General features: G+C 52.4%; 1 protein-coding gene across 2 annotated transcripts in view; it reads left to right on the forward strand.

Moving 5' to 3' along the window:
* The window catches only part of HRAS (HRas proto-oncogene, GTPase), a 39,637-nt gene that overhangs the window by 11,314 nt on the left and 8,900 nt on the right, over positions 1-19,423 (forward strand). For both annotated transcript variants that reach the window (XM_080592616.1, XM_080592615.1), the window contains exon 2: positions 17,061-17,214. In XM_080592616.1, the coding sequence (XP_080448742.1) occupies positions 17,104-17,214 (111 nt within the window). In that variant the 5' untranslated portion in view covers positions 17,061-17,103. The remainder of the gene's footprint in view (positions 1-17,060; positions 17,215-19,423) is intronic.

The following is a 19,423-nucleotide window of genomic DNA, read 5'->3' on the forward strand; positions in this document are numbered from 1 at the left end:
GCTTGGAATATCGTTCCAGGGAAAAACGCTGCGGAGTTGTCTCTGCGGTAGATACTCGAGAGTATCGGTCTCTCTCCTGCCGTTTGAAGTGTGGTGTTACCTCCAGGCCTTGGAGGCTGGGAGTGCTTTCATGTTGGGTGCAGTCCCTCTCTGAAAAGCTTCCGAGCTCGGTGCAGGATGAGAAACATCAGGGTGCAATTTGCGTGCTCAGACGTTGACATCTAACATCGTGGCTGCTTACCCTCGGCCCCCGTGGATGCGCAACGGAGGAAACGAGTGCTTTCATCTCGTCCTAATGCAGATGTCTGAAAGCAGGCAGACAGATTGCGCCTGTCTCTTCCCATCGATCGCAGGGAGGCTCCAGCTGATGGGTTCTGTTGTAGGTGAGATGAATCCCACCTTGACTGGCGGTGTTTTGCCAGGAAGAGTAGCACAGAGAGCAAGGCAGCGTTGAATATAGCCTGTCCTTAGCTGCGTGCTGTCTTACCTGGTAAACCCATACTGCTTCTTTGCTTGAGAAGCTGTTTCGTTGCAGTTCCTTGCTGGCTGAGAGCTGGAAGGGTGCAGATACCTCCCAGCAGCTCCCTCCCGTGAAGCAGAGGCTTGAGACCGTGAAATCCTAAATCTGGAGCTGGGGTTAACAGATGAGCCCTGTGGTGCCCCCAGGTTACGAGGGCTGCGAACGTGGGTGCTCTGGGGTTTGGTGGGTAAAACCCACGCCTCCTAACGCTGGAGCGCTGCTATGTAAATGGAGCTGGGCTCTGTAGGTTTGTTTCCCACTGGTGCTCAGCCTTGGTGGTTGCTGTGGAAAGCAGAGTGGTCTTCAGGGAGCAGGGCGGAGGTGGCGAGAGCCATTCGCGAAAGAACTGAAAACCGAAGCTGAGCCAACAGGTAGGAATAAAGCCTGGTAGCCTGGGGAGGATTTTCTTCGCTGGCTGAGTTTCCCCTTTGATTGGGAGCGCTTGTTCCGTCATGCCTTCTCCTGGAGAAGAATTAGCCCGGTGGCAGAAACGTGGTGCACCAGGTGTTTCGGGAACGAGGAGGCTGTCTGCAGCAGGAGCCTGCAGAGCTCAGCCTGTGAGTCCCTGCACTGGCGGCCAGCACTGAGCCTGCCCTGCCCCAGAAGGGGAGGGAGCCGTGCCACATTTCTTGCCCTGTCTCATGCCTGCGTAGTTAGCATCAAATCCTATGAACCACCAAAAAAACACGGCTTTGTACCCCACCTTGCTGCTTGCTGAAACATTAATTCCTGCGAGTTCAGATAGCTGTAAAGCAGCGTTCGGTTCTGGACAGCCTCAGGAAACCTACGGCGTGCATTCCAGCTGCTTCAGACCTTTTAACTGTGGTTCTCAGCCACTGCTCCTGATGTAGGCGAGGAGCCCTGGGTGGTTTTTGAAGGGTCTACGAAAGCCGTGCAGTAAAAACAAGGACTGCTGTCAGGGAGCTAAAGTGTGTTGTTCAGGAGGCTGCACAGGAATGTGTTTTTTTTTTAGGATTGATAAAGGCAGAAGACCATTGCTGTACAGTAAACGTACCCTGTGCAGTAGAAGACCAAATGTCACAACCGTAATGTGCCCACGAAGAGACCTGGAAATGTCAAAGGGACCGCCAGTGTCTTTGCAGTCACGGAGAATATGTTAGGGGAAAAATTTCGGGCTGACCCCAGGTTGGAAGCGCACATTGCGTGCTGCAGAGAAAGGCAAAGATACCTTATTGTTTACTACGTGGTGCCTCGTCCTCCCTTTGCAATGCGCCTGACCTCTCCCTGCTCTCTTAACCAGCTACCTGTGTCCAGGACAAGCTTTTCTGCTTTACATCCCACGATGTAAAGGGATGGGGCTGCATGAGGTCTTCTCAAGGGGATGGATGTGGCTCGGCAGCTGAGATGGAGAGCGTATGGAAAACCTTCAGGAGCCTCTAATTCCCGAAGGGAGGTGCCCCAGAGCCTCATAGTGAAGCCCCACAGCATGTGTTTTGCTCCGATGCTTTCATTGCTGTCCTTCCCCTCTGAACTTTGGCACGATAAATAGTGGCCGTGTTTGAAGAGTATCCCAACGTCTGGCACAGCACCAGGCACTCACTGCTCCGTATGCGCCTCCCGGTGTTTGTCGTGCCATCTGCCTGCTGTTTGCAGGTCCCGCAAGTCAGCAGGTGCGTTGCTGGTGGACCTGCCCCGTTTCCCAGCTCTTCTTCGGTAGCTGCTTCTGTTGTTTCTTCCACAGGGCAAAAACCAAGTCAGCAAGGGCCCAAAGAGATGTTAACACAGGATTGTTAGCGCTGTGGATTTGCTTTGCTCTCCCACCTCAACAGGCAGGTGTACTGGTGCTGGAAAGCTGGCGGCACAAAGCAGGAGCCATCAGTTTTTCTAAATTTTCTGTAACCACGTGACCTTCCTAACTAATTTCTCTAGCCTAATTCCCAAACGACATGTATATGTAACTAAATCCAGCAGGGCTCAGAAGGCTGCATCAAGCCTTAGGCGTGGGAAATAATGGAATATGTGTAAAGCTGCACATCGTGTCCCAGGCAGAGCTAACCTGGTTGCACGAGGAATTTCCTTACGAGTTTAAAACCTTTCGGGTGGGAACCAGGCTCCCATCACGGAGAAGCCATCTTCCCTCCCGTGCTCCTTCCGACGGCTCCTTCGGTTTCTGATTCAGCTCTGCAAATACCGCCTGGTGCCTTCAAACTGCCTGAGAAGGAGGCTGGTATTATTTCCCCTGTGAAGGCTGGAGGGAGGGAGAGAAAATTAAAGCAACTTGTCTTAGCCTGAGTCAGCATCACGGAGTGACGAGTGTGTCTCTCTGGAGCCTAGTGAAAGGTCTCTGCCTTATCTGGCTTGATACTTCACCGGTTGCACAACTCTCACATCCCCTAGATGCAAATATTTTCCCGGGGATGGCCCCAGTTGCCCAAGCAGGGCGTTTGTTCAGATTCTCATGCTTTGCAATTACTATAAGCTTCTCGTGAGAGAAAGGAGGGGGAGTGGTGCAAGGTGGTTTTCTTTTTTTTTTTTTTTCTCCCTATTGTTGTTCCTCATCAGCTGGGTGCTTTGAAACAGCGCATTGTGGTTTTGCCTTCAGAGGCAACGTGGCGCTGCGAATGCGGCTTCAGAGAGCTGCTGGCAGCTTTTGGCTGCGGGCGAGAGGTGCAGGCAGGTCGTGGCGCTGGGGTGCCGTGGTGCTGAGCTCAGCACAGCACCCGGCTGGTGCCCAGCAGGTCATCCAGCACGCAGGAGCAGCAACATGAATGCAGCAGGATGTCATCCAGGGGAACAGAACCTGGCGCTTTGCAAGTAAATATCCACGGTGGGTGTATGGCACGCTTCGTTTTAGGTGCAGCAGCAGAGCTTTGGGTGGACCTCGTGCAGCCGGTGATTCACAGTGTTTTGGAGTGTGCTGAGCACTCCTTGGGCTTGCGTTTCTGTGCTCTTCAAGAGCATCAATTCCTCTGGTGCTGTAGAATTTAAAAAAACAAACAACTTGCTAAAAGTGGCATGAAGCAGTTGTCCTCTAAAGCCCAGCTGGAGCACTGACTGTGTTTCACAATGGTCTCAGTGTCTTCTGCAGACCTTGCAGCCATGTGGGAGCCTTTCAAAAAAGGCCAACTGCGTGAATTTTTTGTCTGAACAGAATTTTGGACTGTTAAGTCAGATTCTTGTTTGGGTTAACGTAGTTTATCTCGAGTTTGATCAGAAGTAAGTGGAAATAATGACAAATTAAGCCTGTGGAATGGCAGCCACTGCTGGGAACAGCTCCTTTGCAGCAAATCTCCATTCCTCTGCCCAGTGTTAAACACTGGAGAAAGAAACACTAACTTCTGCTTACGTTTCTAAGTGTGATGCTGAAGATAAACAGAGTAGGACTGGTGGTGACAGGCCAGCAGAACTTCAGCAGCCCCTTCATCCTCCTGCAGGCTGTAAATAGGTGTTTATGGCTTGTGTGACGTGCTCGCTCCCTGTCCTGGGGCAGCAACAGCCCAGGTCCAGACACCAAACCGTGGTTTGGGATGCAGGTCCTACCTGAGGCAGGGCAGGAGGGGTGCGTGCGGGTAAAAGCAGGACATCGTTGCATGATGGTACAAAAGATGCGTGGTTGGTAGGGGTTTCCGAGTCCAAATTCTGGATCCTAATCCAGTCCAAATCCTGGACTGCAGGAGATCATTTAGGAGTTCATTTACCCCAAGTTTTTGAGGATGGATTTTGAGGATAAGTTGACAGGCTCCAGCTTTCAGAGCTCGCTGCTTTTTCCCTGCTGTTCAAGTATGAATTTTCCTCTTCCATTAATATATTCCCTCTGCAGAACAGTACAGCGTCTATTTTTGCTCGAGTAGTGTTTCAAGTTAAAGTTAGCTTGTTTGACATGCAAGCTGGTGGTTTTCTGTGGGCTTTTTCTGTTTAAAAAAGCTTTTTGCAAACATTGAATTTTTATTTTTTTAATGCTTCAGTTGAAGTTCCTGTGTGGGAACAATGAGAGCTATGTAGGAACCATACCCACTCCACCATGCTGTGGCCTTGGAGGTTCATTGTAGGGACAGACACAGTCCTCAGGGAATTGCTTTCTGAAAATAAGAGCGGGTTTAAGGGGGAAATGAGGAAGCAGTTTATTTCCAGTTAGGTGTGAACGATGTCCAGGAATGACAAAGTGCTGTGCATGCCTTAAGAGCCCTGAGGAACAATGCTGGTGAAGTCTGCTGCTGCCAGATGAAGCAGGGAGCCTTCATCGGTATGTCATCACTTCCCAAAACCTTGCTGGTGACTTGTGTCTCCTCTAGGCTCCTGCAAAAGCAAATAATCACATTTGAGATCTTACAGCCAGTCCCACATTTCAGTGTGTTTCGAAGAGGCCTGATGATACTGGCAAGGCCATAAAAAAAAAAAAAAAAATCACAGTTCAATCTTAATCTCTGCATTTATCCTTATTTTCCAAGGAAGGATCATTTTGTCTTCTTACCAAGCATTTAAGGAGAAATGGACGGTTTGGTTGTTCTCCGTTCACTTTAAAACAAAACAAAAACCAAACCACCAACAACGTTAAACCAGAAGAGAGCCCCCAAGCCCTCAGCAAAGCTCTGAAAGATCTGGTTGTTCACAGGTAAAGACGTTGTGACTGCTCTTAGTGGCTGTTGGCTTAGAGGGATCTCTTTCATATCTTACGGGTAGTTTCTGAGCCCGACTTGAGGCTCACAAGATGGGTTGTGTTGTGACAGGAGCTAGGAAGCTTGCGTCACCTCACGAGACAAGGTGGTGTTTTTAGGAGAACCAGTTCACATCACCTGTCTGTTTTCTCGCTTTCTTGTTCTAGCTCCTACAGAGCAACCCGAGCTCGTGACATGTGTTGTTACTCGGACATTTGTTGCCCTCACAGCCTCCAACAAGTCAGCAGAGGTACCACAGACAAGTTTTGCAGGCAGGAGTGAGGATAAGTGGAGAGGCCTCAGGCCACACGTAGCACCAGGCCGTTACCGATCAAACAGCAGCTTCGGAGCTGTTGCAATTCATGTTTAGAGTAGCAGGCTGACAAAAATGAAATAAAATCACCGTCTTTGGTGCTTGGGAGGGCAGATACTGAACACGTTGGAAGGAAAGGTCAGGGCCTGTTTGCTGGTTGATGGAGGCTGATGGAGAAGGGCGATAGCATGAGTTGCTCCCAGCACTTGGTTGTTTGCAGAGCGATGCTGGCCATATAACTGTTCCTTATGCCCACTTTAATAGCATGTATCAAGTAAGTTTTACTCACAATGATGAGTTTGCGTTGCTATGTGGTAGGGAATTGAAGGGAGATGCTTAGATTTTTCCCAGTCGGCTGAAGGGAAGGTCATTTTATTTAAGTTTTTATATTTTAAACCAAAGCCCCAGTGTTGTGAGTCAGCCGGGTCTTGGCTGCAGCAGTTCTGTCTGTGGTCCCCAGGCATTCTCCAACGTGCTTGCACCTCCCCAAGATGGACAAACCCCGAGACCACGATGGGACACCTGCAGGCCTAGTTCTGTCGCTCGCCTCGCAGGAGCTCCTTCATGGAGGCTCTGCACATCCTCGGGAGCCAGTGCTAAGGAAAAGGAGGGGACACGAAGGTAGGATTTGGGATAATTAGGAGACCTCTGCACTTGTTTTGACTCTACCATGCTTCACTTGGCTGAATCGGTCCATCATGTTTCTGCTTGTTTTTTTTGATTGCTGACTTTCAGAGCTTGCTCTGCAGTCTTTCTCTGTGCCTCCTGACTGAGTGAACGTGTATTTTTAATCCTTCATTTCCCAGAAAATGTCACTCTGCCTTGTTCCTGTCTCAAGATGCTGAGAGGGTTAAATGCTCCATATGTGCTAAGGTTGAAAATTAAGATAACATGAAGCCTTAAGCCAATGTTGACTGGCTTGGCTTTAATGGCTTCATTGATGATACTTTCTACCCTTCCCTTAAACCGATCCTCCAAGGTCAGGTATCAGATTTGACACTCAGGAGTTTGTTTGTGACTCTTAGCTTGGGCTGGCCTCTCCCTTCTTCTGGAAAATTAAAAATCTCACACCTTTTCCATACTAGACACACACGGTGGCTCAGGGCTGTCAGGTGAAGGTAAGTTTTGAAGTTCTGAATTTGCCTTTTGTGGTCCTTCTTTTCTGAGGCCAAACAGAACTGTTTCCACGGGCCTTATCAAGTCCAAGAATAAATCCAATGAACGCTGCTGCGTTTCCTTTTGGAATGTGTCTGCAGTGTGTGCATCCTCAGCGTTGTAGAGCTGAGCTTGTGCAGCAGGATCGGAAACTGAGGGTACTGGGAGACAGCCAGACACCTGAGGAGAAACTGGGGAGCCATATGTACAAGCTTGGTGAAAAGACACGGTTTTATAGCTTGGGGATCTCATTGCTGCAAGATGTTAGGGAAGTCATTGGCTTCAAAAGATGAAGGTTGACTGAAGGGCAGCGACACCCAGAGTTAATAAATAAATAAATTTGGAAGTGGAAACTTAGGTGTAGGAACCCTCTTTCTTGTTTGGAGAACACCCAGCAGGATGAGACCCTGCTCTGGGTCTCATAATTGGGGTTGGTCTCCACTGGAAGGAGGAAAAGACAATTTTGGGGCTACTTGAGAACCCTCTATGACATCTTCCATGCCCAGGCATTGCTTATACTGTCCTAAGGAACTGAGCTGGGAGCCAGGCTGAATGCTGCTTTTTTACTCTGTTTATCCTGGGAAGTGTAGTACAGTTCAAAGTTCAAAAGTCCCTCTTTTTTTTTTAATTCTTTTTTTTTAAACAATGTGATTGCCTATACTGGTAATAACAATACAGGGAGAGAAAGCGTGCCTATTTTCGTGCACGTGAAATCTGACAGTGCCAGTTTAGACCAGTGCTTTAGCCCTTTGGCTTCGTACTTATTTTTTGCTAATACAAATAACATCAGGCTTGTGCCGAACGTTTTATCCTCAGCGTTAATTTCACCAAACAATTTACCTATCCTCTTTATCTTTGTATAGCAGCTTTTCCTCGCCTAGCCCCCTCTTGCTCCCGTCCAGCTGCGTGCTCTTGACTCCGTCCCTCGGTGTGATGCACATCAATGTTTCTTGCTGCTGCGTGGCCAGGGGAGTTTGCCCTGCAAGGTTGATCTATGATGGAGGCACATTGCCATGCCTGAGGAAAAAAAAAAAAGGACATTTCAGTTAGATGAGTATCCGTGGGCTCGTGTTGCTCAGTTTTGCTCTCCCCAAGCTGTGACTTCTCTGGCTTGCACTGCAGACGTTTGGGCTGTACTTTGCACGGTCTCTTCCTTGGTGTACCCGCAGCAGATGCTGAAGAATAAGGTGAAATGCTGTTTCTGTGTTCTGTAAGCACCAGCTGTGTTTAATCGCCAGGTACCTGCTGGAATGGCACCAGCTGCTCCTCTGTGCCATCCCACGGGCAGGTGCTGGTCCCTGGTTGACTTTTTCTCTCTGGAGACTTGCACATTTTCTTCTTTCTGCCCCCAGTTCAGAGCCTGCATCCAAACTCCCTTATTTTTGTCCGTTTTCTTCAAAAATGGACAGCTTACCTTTGCGTCCTGTTACTTCGTAAGCAACCTGACTGTTTTGCCCAGCGAGTTGTCATTCTGGAAGCTCAGGTTGTCTTTCAGACTGGGAAATCTGGCTGGTGTGACTGGAGGGAACGCTTGCCAGTGCTTTTGTGCTGATCCGGTGCTCATCAGAGCCCCGTGTTGCCTTTTTCTTCCTGAATAGTTGCTCTGCGTAGAGGCAGCACATTGGTCGAGTCCGAGAGGTAGGGCAGGGTCCCTGGGGTGTGAGGGCCACGTCAAGTGCAGTGGGATGGCCGGATCCAGACCTCCTCCTTGCCTCCACCACGGACATCCTTGTGGCAAGGGACCAGTTATGCAGCACCAGGTTTCAAAAGGGGGAAAATATTCTCGGGGATCTCAAAAAGACCTTGGTGCCTAACCTTTAGGCCTTATCAGGGGAACCTCAGCTGTTCTGCTGCTCTCAGAGGCTTTATTTACTTGTTAATCAGCTTGTCAAGCTTCAGTTAACTTCTGCATTGAGGTGGAGCCACATCTCTTGCAGGTCTGGTGCCTTGCTTTTCTGTGGTTTCTTTTCAACCTTAATGTGCCTTTGGAAGCTGGCTGTGAGCCTGCCCAAATCCTGCACGTCGTCGTTGCTGCAGGCTCCTGAGGAAATTCTGGAAGGAAACCACCCCCCCCAGCTTCTGCTGATGGTGCAGTTCTGCCCGCAGATGCTGGAGGTGATGGAGCTGGCATCGTGATCCTGTCCCCTGCACGCTCAGCCATGGCCGCGGACGGGAAGCACGGTCTTGTGGCAAAAACTCGAACTTGAGGGAGCAGAAATCCCCAGCTTTACCATAAGTTTCCTGTGTGACCGTGACCGAGTCACTTAATTGCGGCGGGTTCCTCATTGCAGAGGGGAGTTATGTGCTTGATCTGCTGGGCTCTGAGTTCTCGGGGTGGGATGGGTGCAGTTGCACGACAGGCAGGATGGAGTCCCTGTGCCGTGTCTGTTCGTCTGTCGCTCCACAGCCAAGAGGGAGAATCCTCTCTTTCCAGTATCAGGACGTCTAAGTCTTATTTGCAGCAGATCTGTGCCGTGACAGTGATTCATTTAAATAACCCACCCCCAGCAACAGTGCTTTGATTTTTGTTTTTTAAAATCCAGGCTGCTGCAGAGGGAGGGAATGTGAGCATCACAGAAAATAAATCCTCTTGTAGCTGATTTGCCGGGAGCAGCAAAGTGAGGCTTGGGCAATCCAGGACCCAAACTTAACAAACAAAGGCTCCTGATCCAAACTTGGCTCTCGTGCCTTTAGACCTCTCTCTTTCTGTGACCGTTGCTCGATATTGCCTGCACGACGCGCTGCTGGTGTCTGCCTGGCATCACACCTGGCCACGTCTGATTCATTCACCTCGGTTGTTCGAGGGCTGGGTTTGGAGGCGCATGAGATCTTCCGCAGACCTCTCTGCCGTCCGTGCTCAGCACCCACCTCGCTGCTGGTCCCTGGCAGTCATCCTCCTGAGCGGCATCTTGCTGGGGTGGTGTCGGTGGCGTGCCTCTGTTCCTCCTGCGAGGAGAAGTGCTTGCTCTGGCCGAGGTGTGTCTGTGCACATCCTCACCTTGCTTTTCTTCTGCAACGCGGCTGAGCAAGGTCAGCTCCTTCTCTTCCCTCTCTGGGCCCCCCTTTCCCAGCCGCCCGTCAGGGAGAGCGTTATTGTTGCAGAGCGATTCACCCTGGGTGGATGGCAGGGTGAGAAAGGGATTTGTTTAGCTGTCCTGCTCAGCCTGTAAATCAGCGGCGTGCCCCGGACTATCTGCTGCGTAACGCCTGATGCATATTCATGCCTGCGAGCAGCGAAGCACGGCCAGGATAGCTTTGTGTCACCGTGCTCATAACGTGCCCCAGGGGAGCGGGGGCAGAAAGGGGTCTGTCTCAGCAGCAGGTGCCTGCTTGCTTCCCTTTATCTCCTTCCCCAGCCGCCCACTTCTCGTTGGCTCCCCAAGATGCACCGGCACTTGCTTTTCTGCAAAAAAAAAAAAAAAAGTGCATTTTTTTATGCCTGCAAAAGCTCTGCAAGGGCTAAATGAACGCAGAGGGATGATCATTATATTTGATCACGTAAATGAAATGGCTCACTAATAAAGGAGACACTCTGGAAATATCTGATTTTGGCTCTGTTGGGTCACTCAAGCTGTTCCTTTGAGCTCTGGCTTTGAACGAAGCGTGAGTAGCTTTTTATCAATGTCCCGTTGGGGATGGCAAGGAAACTCACTCTCCGTCCTTCCTCGGGCCCTCCCTGTGCTCCCTCACCCGCCACCGCCTGCAGAGACGAGGCCGTCGCAAACGTGCTGCTCTGCCCCGTGTTTTGAAACATGGCGGGGGGGGGAAAAGGCTGTGCCACGTTTCCCTGGAAAAGATAACACTTCGGAGGATGTGATTAGCAGCCTGGGATACCCTGTGTGAGAGGGTGGGTGGGAATGGAGCCTGCTTTTCCCCTTCTAGGACAAGATCTAGGGGCTGGCTGGGGAAGCTGGTGGAGATGAGTTAGGCTCTAACACAGGGGCTGCTTTGTCCCCCTGCGGGGAGCAGACCCGTGGAGCTCCTTGCTATAGGATAGTGTGGGTGGCAGGAGCTTACGTGGGTTCAGGGGAGGCTGGACGAGTCCTTGGGAAAGAGATCTGTTGAGGGTTGCTAAACACAAGCTGTGCCAGGCCCAGGAAATCCCCTGGGCTGAAAATAGCCGGACGCTGGGCGAGGAGCAGGGGGAAGCAGCGCGGCGAGGCTGGTCTTTGGCCACGCCAACGCGGGGATGCTGGAGCCTTGCTTTTGCTCCAGGATGAACCTGCCTGGAGCCCAGCCGGGAGCTGCCACCCCGTACCGGTGTGCTGCCGGATCTGAGTGCCACTTTGGGGTTGTGAGGGTCCGGGGTTCCTGCTGTTCCGAGATCTTTCCGTCTGATTTCCTGGTGCTGACCAACAGGCTCCTTTCCTTTCCGTCCGCTCCCCAAACCCGGCTCCCTGTCTGGATCTTCCTGCGGCAATAGCTCCAGCAAGACGGGGCATGTGCTGCTCGCACCGGTTTGTTCCCAGGGACCAAAGCTTACTGATACTCTTCCAATAGCATTTTGCTCCCAAAAGTGACCTTTTTAAAGGCTCTTTTCCACAAAATGTTAAAAATGAAAAAATGAAAAGCGTTATCAAGACAATTCTCAGCACTTCCCAGTTGCAAATACCTTGTTTCCTCGTCCATTTATTTACTTATGTTATTCATATAAGTTAGGCTTTAAAGCAAGCAGGAAGCCCAACAGCCAGACCCTATTTCCATTGCAAATTTTTTCTAAATGAAAATGGCTTAGATGTGTTTCCTGAAACCAGCTTTTTGGTTTTTCCCCGTCAGCAGTTGCTTCGGAGGAATGGGGAAGGGTGGGGAAGGAGAGGAGAACGGAAATCGTGTAGGGAGAATGCAGTTCTTGAGGACGGGGCACTTTTTTCCCTGATACACCGCGTTGGTTGCTCCCTGTCGACTCTCAAAAAAAAAAAAAAGAAAGCGTGTCCCAGCTGCAAAATGCTGCCTGTGACCCCTGCAGAGTGTGTTAAATACAGAGCTGGGCTTGTCAGTGCTGCTGGTTGCTGCCCCAGCCTGTTTCGGCATCAACTGCTCTCTTCTCTCCTGTTATCCCGCCTCGTCTGTGCGTCGGGGCATCCGTGTCCCTGCCTGTCACTGCCGCCTCCCCACGCTGGTGACACAGTTGTGATTTCATGAGGATAATTGGAGAGCGGTTTGGGCTTTCCCTCTCGCTTTATTCTGCCTCTCCAACCATCTCTGCGCAGGGAAGCTCCGCTCCGTGGGGGAGCCGTCAGCTCTGACAGCCAGACACAACGACCCAGCAGGCAACCAACGGCTTTCCCATCCAAAACCTGCGCGTGGAGCTTCTCGGCTCCCGCTAAGGCCCTGGATGGGAAGTTGCCTCAATTTAGTTTCCGCCTTTGCTGCTGGCGATGGCTTCAGGCCGGTCCCTTGGCTTCTCTGCCTGGCTTTGCCGGCCCGCGGGCCGAGAGGAGGATGGTGTGCGTGACCAGCCCCGCCTGTCCAACCCCCCGTGATCAACCCCAAGGCATTACAGCTTGGTGCCAAGTCAAGAGGTGGCTCAGAGGCCAGGTTTTTAACGGGTCCAGTTGTTACCTGTAATGTGGGCCATGTTTTTAACTTCCCCGGGTACCTGTCCCTCTCTCCATAAGCGCCTGCCTCTGGAGCACCTGCCTGGCCCCACGAGGCTGGGCCGTGGGCCGGAGGGGAAGGCAGAGGAGCCCGTTTCCTCAGACCTCTCCGTGGAGCAGCACATAGAGGAGCGACGTGCAGAGCAGCATGTTTTATCTCGGTAAATAATCTACGGTCCGCTTGGAAGTGTGCTTCTCCTGCAGCCACCCCAGTGGGATGGGCTGGTTGCTCTCAGGGAGAAGCGGTGGGGGTGGGAGGTGAAGATCCCACCATGAACTGCAAGCACGTTACAGCACCTTGCAGAGCTTCTGGAGATGTGGGCGAGAGCAGCCCAAGCACACTCAGTTTGATCTTGGGGCCATTTTGTGCTGCTAGAAGTTCCCCTTCACCATTGAGTGCAAGTGTAATGAGACATTGAGGAAGTTGTCTGTGCTCACACTCAGGCCAAGAGTAGAAATGTTGGTGTTGCTGATGGCAAGCGCTGCACTGACTGTTCCTTGGGGTCAGGCTGTAGTGGTGTGCTGTGGTTTATAAGCTCCTGAGATAAGGGGCCTGCTGGTCTTTACATTGACTATAATCGTTTGGATGGCCTGTATCGTCTAGTTCAGAGAGAAAGCTCTTGGATAGCTGGTTTGTTATTTGCGTTACCAATTTATGGAGATTGTTTACTGGTTTCTGGTATTTTAATAAAACCACTCGGCATTGCTGTGACTACCAGGTTTTTTTCTTATAGAGTAAGCTGGCGAGAAAGAACGTCATTAAACTTATGAGCGGGTGAGCAAGAGCAGCGTGGTCAGACCAGCTTAGTGCTGGCGGCAGGTAACTGTACTGCGTTTATTGAACTACCAGACAAGGTGCAACACGAACAGAGAGAAACCAGAGATCAGCAAGCTGTCGGCAGTGCTGGTGGGGATGGTGCCATCCTGCTTTCCTCTGTCCTCCCATCTCTTCTGGCCCGTGCGATGAGGACCAGATGCTTGAGCACCACCTCCTGCCACCCGTCTGTCTTCCAGGAGAGCACTGAGGGCTGCAGGCCCTGTGCTGCCTGGTGGCACGATGGCAAGGGAAAAAGAGCAGGGATTTAATTTCCTGGTGTGAGAATTTCCAACAGAGGGTAGTCTCTGGCAGAGGCGATCTGTTGCCAGAGGTGCTCTAACTAAAACTGTGTCCAGAGCCAAGACTCGTCCGTGCCTGTTGAAGACCTCATGCAAAGCCATGGCTTGCACCTTGGTGCTGGGGCTTACGAATGTGCTGCAGAGACAATCCCTCTCTTTCAGGCTTTCCTCTGACTTGAACCTGCCTGCAGCTTTCTGCTCTTCTCCCTCCAAGGTTTCCTGCATCCCCTTGAATGTCTGCCTGTGCTTTGAGCCTCCTACGTGATGTCATTCCTTATCCCTTTTCTCCTCTGGAGCAATATTTTTGTGCTCAGCCTCTTGGGACAGGCTGCCTGTTCCTTCAGGTCTTAAAGAGCTTGCAGAGGATGGAAGAAGTCATTCTGTTCCTCTTAGACTGCCTTTTTTTTTTTCTAATGCAAGACATTACGTCCAAGCTGCTTCTCCAAAGCAGGGCCACCATTTGCAACTTTCCTTACACCTCTGGCACCCCTCTCTCTTCTTGTCCCGCAGGCTGCATCGTCTGAGTTTGCAGATACGAAGCCAGCAGCCAAGCACATTGTGTTAGATTTGCAGCTCACTTCTTTGTTAATGTAAAAAAAAGCAGCAAGTAAATGAAAATGAAGCATCGGATGGGCTGTGATTCATACCAGAGCAGCAGCTTGCCAGCCTCCTTTCCCTAACCTCTTTCAGGCTGGGCAGGCCACCGAGAACGACAGCATTTTGACCCTCAAGTGAAAACGCAAGGTGGCATTTCGTGCTCCTGGAGGGGTTCGTTCAGGCCCTTTGGAGGTTGTGGTTTGGGACACTGGTGGCACTGTTGTGCCTGAGCAGGTGGAGGAGTGCAGGCAGCAAGGTTTGCCTTGTCAACGTGTCAAGTCATCAGACAGGATTCCCGAATTGCAGGCGTGGTGGGCTGCTGGTGACAGGCTGGGATGAGCCTTGTTTTGGTGGAGGACTTGAGACTGTTCCGCCTGCTAGGAAGCTTTGCCAGAGGGAGCTAAATTCAAACACTGCGGCGTTGGTGCTCGAAAGGTTCCTCAGTTCTCGGGGACGGGGCGCTCAGGCTGAGACCTATTCAAAGACATTTGCAGAGGTGGAGCTGTTTTCGGGTGCATTAAAACATGCTCCCGGTCGACAGGTAGAGTGTAAACGTTCAGCAGTGAACAGCGTTTGTGAAACTTCCATCATGGAAATGTGAAATCCACGGGGGAGGACTCGGGGGCTAGCGGGCTGGGAGCAGCTGCTGCTGCCAGGCGGAAGCGCTCGGCTGGGCTTTCCTAGACAGCTTGAATGGGAGCCAGGAGCCCTCTCTCTCTGGGAGAAAATCCACGAGGTCAGGAAATGCAGCAGCAGCTCCAGCTCCATGCTAGGGCCGTTGGTTTGGCACTAAGATCCCAGCCCTCTTCCCAGGCGGTGCGCTCCTGAACGGCTCCCGTCCTTGGCGTCTTGCTCAGCTCTTTGTCCCGCTGCCCTGGGCGGCTTGCTGGGGATCCAGCTCTCGGGAAGGATGCTGGGTGCTGCGGAGGTGATAAATTTTGTTTGGTGGGGAAAACACCAGGCAGCGACCCAGCTCAGCCTTTCAGACCGCTGTTCCCGCGTGGCGTAGGACTGGGAAGCTGTGCTTTTGTGTTTTCTTTTTGGTCAGCTCTGTCTGGGCTCCGCACTAGCTGCTGAGAAACTCAAACTCTTGTTTTTCCTCCGTTGGAAATTCTCACACCAGGAAAGGTTTTCACAACAATCGTCAGGCTGTACACCTCCATCCAGCAAATCCCCGTGCTGGAGCGCGGTAACCCGGCGTGTCTGTTACCGTCTCCCCGGCAGAAGCCCCCGCGCTTCTCTTCCCTGCCTCCCCCTTTTGGGAAAGCCACAAACGCCAGAGGTCCTGCTTTGCATCACGGTTGTGCTTGCTCTTTTGCAGCCGTTTCCTTGCTTTTCCCCGTGATGCCGGGTGCTGAGAAGGACACGCTCTTTGTTTGTCTTCCTGCTGCTGAGCCAGCAGCTAAGAAAAGGGCTCCGGCGAGAGGCGGCTGGCTCTGACTGCTCCCAGCCCGGGCGGGTGATCGAGCTGTCTGAGTGGTTTAAGGTTGCAGTCAGATGGGGACTGAAGTCAGAAAGTTCTGGCCTACTTTAGATGAGATCTCTGCTGCGTTAGCAAATCCAGCAGATGCGGACAGGGGCTGGGTGCAGGGTGGCCGCTGCTGGTACGCCGGCTACCAGCCTCCTCACCAAAAAACCCTCCCTCGTCTTCGCAGGGGAGGTGGCAGCTTCTGCCGGTATCAGCACGTTGCGAGATAGCAAACGCCGGGCTACCAGAGCTTGGAGACGAGTGTTTGGCCTCGCTCTGGGCGCTTTTGCAGTGCTCCATATGCCGTGCCCCGTCCCGGTTGTTCGCCTTGCCCACAGAATGTCCGGAGGCGGCCAGGAATGGTGACTCTGGCTTAATGCTCTTCTACGGGTGGTCTTCAAATCTGTCTCGTGGGTTGTGAACTGCTGGGATTCCTGCTCCTCACAGCCTTGCCGAAAGCTGGGGGTTTCCAAAAGCAAAAGGTCATTGTTCATTGTTTCTTTTGCAATCCGGGATGCATCCCTTTGTAACTGGGGGTGATCGCAGCACCGGGCTTTTGGGGAACGCCTGGAGTACTGCCCGGGCAGCGTCCTGCTCTCCACCTGGGCGCTAAGCTGGCTTGCAGAGCTTGCAAAGCACACCAGGAGGCACGAGCAGCCCTCGCCCTTGGGAGAAGCGGGCTGGCGGTGTGTGAGCAATGCCTGCGGGATGGCAAACGACCGGAGGGGCTGCGCGTGCAGTGGTGCCTGGCCCTGGAGTGGCTCTCAGCAGGCAGGGCTCGCAGCCCAGCGAGATTGCTATTTAAACCTTCGGGGTTTCGTAATCGTCCTGCCGGAAGCGCCGAGCTGAGGTTCCTCTTTCTCAGTAGGAGGGGAGCAGAAATTTAAGGGAGGGGGGGAATTTTCCCCCGCCAAAGGGTAATGGCAAGTCCGCATCGCTGCCCGAGTTCGGCTCGCTCCTACCGGCTGTAACGAGCCTTCCCAATTAGTGCTTTCCCTGGTAGCATCCTTCTCCCCTGTGGTCTCTGCCAGCCTTCTATATTCCCTTATTCCATCTTCTATATTCCCTTACCTAGCGCCGCTCACAAGTTCGCATGCGGACTGTCAGGCTGAAGGATTGCAGAGCATCAAGGGTTAGGCGTTGGGCATGTTTTTGTGTTCGCTTTGATTGATTCCTTTCCCCGTTTTAAAGTAGCCTTCATTACTCGGGTAGGGTATTAGGTTAAAGAGCTCTGGATGCTGCAGTTCCTCGCTGTAACTGTAGACCAAGCCTTGTGTTTTAGGTGAAGTCATCTCATGTCTGGGACCCCAGAGAATCGGATCATAAAAGGCAGCGGATCCCGGAGGCACGGCACGGCGTGACATAACGAAACAAATGTCGTGTTTTCTCTGGCCAGATTTCCAGGGTGGTTGGAGTGCCGGATGGGGAGAACGAAAAAAGTCCTTGACCCTTGGTTCATCCCACGTTTTCCCCATTTCTGGCCGTGTTTAGCAGGGTGGTATGTCTGCGAGCTTGGGAGGAGAGGCCAGGGCAGTGCTGGAGAATACCGTGCAGCGAGAATTGCATGGCATTGCAAATCCCCGTGAAGAGCGCACGCATCCCCAGCCTCTCTGCCTTTCCCAGCCTCTGATCTGTGCCCCCTGCTCTCCTGACGTGGTGGCCGTGTTTCTCCTTGCAGGTCGGGGTGCTCCTGGAGGTCCTGAGCTGGGGTCGGCTGGAAGATGACCGAGTACAAGCTGGTGGTGGTGGGAGCTGGTGGCGTGGGGAAGAGCGCGCTGACGATACAGCTCATCCAGAACCATTTCGTCGATGAGTATGACCCCACGATAGAGGTAAGCGGTGCCGCCTGCATGTTTTCCTAGTGTGCTTTGCCACTTCGCCGCAAACCCCGTGGTCGACTTGGACTCGAGTCTGAACTCGAGCAGGGACGGTCCTCTGCTTTGCAAAGCCCTTCTCAGCTGCTGCCTGTGCATTCGGAGGTCATGGCGACCGATGTGTGCCTCCTGAGGAAGGACATCAGCGTCTGCTGGAGAGAGGCAGCGAGGGATGCAGCAGGAGCAGGCAGAGCCAGGAGAGGCGGCACAAAACTCCTCCTTGCCGCCGCCGCCGCCTAGGGAGGGGTTAAAGGTTTGGGACCGATGAGCCATTTTGTGCCCGTGCTTCCATTTCTCTTTCCGTGAAATCAAAGTGAAGATACTGACTTCCCATGCAGGACGTTTTGAGATTTTTCTGATGAAATGGCTTTTGTCAGAGCTCGTCCTGCTGTTTGGGTGAGGCAGGCGAAGCAGCGTGGGGTCAGGAGCCCAAGCAGAGCTGAAGACTGAAGATATTTATTTTTTTTAAGAGATCCCCACATCTCTGCAGAGCAGGGAGCTCATGGATTTTCTTCGGGCTGCCTAATACATGGTTATAGATCTGCTCTGCAGTAGGAAAAATGACACTGCGGTTCTTTTCTGCAGCTTGCAGGCTCCGTGAAACAGCCCAGGGAGAGACAAAACAGGGTGCTCCTCTGTCTTGTGCGCTGAGCTCTGGGCTTTTGTCCTCCTTCAGAGCCCAGCGAGTTCATCCTCCAGTGGGAGGCGGAGAGCTGGGGTGTGCTGCAAGGCCCATTGCTGCTCGTTCTCCGTTACGGGGAGCAAACGATGAACGTCCAAAAGATGAATGTACTTGTCTGGAGTCAGCGGGGATCTGTCTGTCGAGCCTGGTCTGTCACGCTCAGTACCCCACCTGAGGGGCAGCCAAGTACCTGTGCAGGAGAGGTTCAGTACTCAAAATCCACTTTTCTGCATTTCAAGTGTAAACAACAATTTATTTATTTTTTAACCTTTTAAAACCAGCCCCTCCTCCAGCTGTTTTCACTGCGTCCCCGCTGCTCGCGAGATGCTAATTACCTGCCGTATGATTTACACCTTGGTCTGGGGGAGGTTTGGGCAGGACCGTGCTCGTGGTGCCGCTGCTGGCAGGAGGAGCAGGTCCACCCTGGGAATGCAAATCACAGCTCGGTCACGCCTCTCAGACAATAACCTCCCTGTCTGCAGTCCTGGAGGATTCTCCACCAGATGTGTCTAAATACAGCTGTGGTTACCGCAGTTATTATTATTATTATCATAGAGCCTAAAAGGTCCCAGCTGAGGTCAGAAAGCTATTCTGGTAGGTGTTGTATGTGCAGTCCCCACCCTGAAGAGCTCACAACTTAAACAAACAAGAGAGACAGCGCTCGGTATAAAGGCAGGAACAGTCTTATCCTACAGATGGGAAGGAGAAAGAGCACTTAATAACACGTGCTATTACATCATTTGGCCAAGGTCACCTAGAAGGTCCATAGCAGAGCCTGGAATTTAATTTAGGGCTCCAGAGTCTCAGTGCTGCACCTTGCATACAGACCCCGTTGCCTTCTTCCCCACCTCCAACTTCTACGCAGGCAAGAGAGCTGTTTTATTTTCCTGTCTGTGACTACTGCAGGTGATTTCGGGTTTTGGTGCTCCCTCCTGCAGTGGATTTACGGTGCTGGCTTCCAAGGGCCGGACCCCTCCGCAGGAGGGTGGGACGTGGCCAGCCCTGCCTTCCTGTGCGGTTGTCTGTACAGCGAGAAGTGCCCTGCAGCCCCCCAGCCGTCTTATTCAACCCATGGCGGCTCCTGTTACTCACGCTTTGTTTTATGGGGATTCGGGATGCACAGGGTTAGCTACCTGCTGCTGATCTGAAGGTGCCCAACAAACCATCCCGCCGTGACTAAGCTGCTTTGGATTGCGCCCAGGAGCTGACTCTGCCCGTTCAGCTGGCTAACGAGCAGCACGGCAGCACTGAAACGGGCAGCTTGAGAGAAGAAGAGTACATGTGCGTGCAGCTAAGTGTGGGTTGCTTAAATAAACCCCTTGAAGGGTCGCTGTGAGCAGGGGTGCGTGCTTGGTGCCCTGGCCGGGGAACCAGGCGAGGGGCAGAGACCCCGGCTGCGTGCCTGCATCCCCAGCGCGCTCAGCTCCACCTCAGCTCGCTGAGGCCCCGGGGACTCAGCCCGCAGGGAGCAGGAGGGCTGGGAAG

This window comes from Anser brachyrhynchus (assembly GCF_964034855.1).
Source record: "Anser brachyrhynchus genome assembly, chromosome: 5".
NCBI lineage: Eukaryota > Metazoa > Chordata > Aves > Anseriformes > Anatidae > Anser > Anser brachyrhynchus.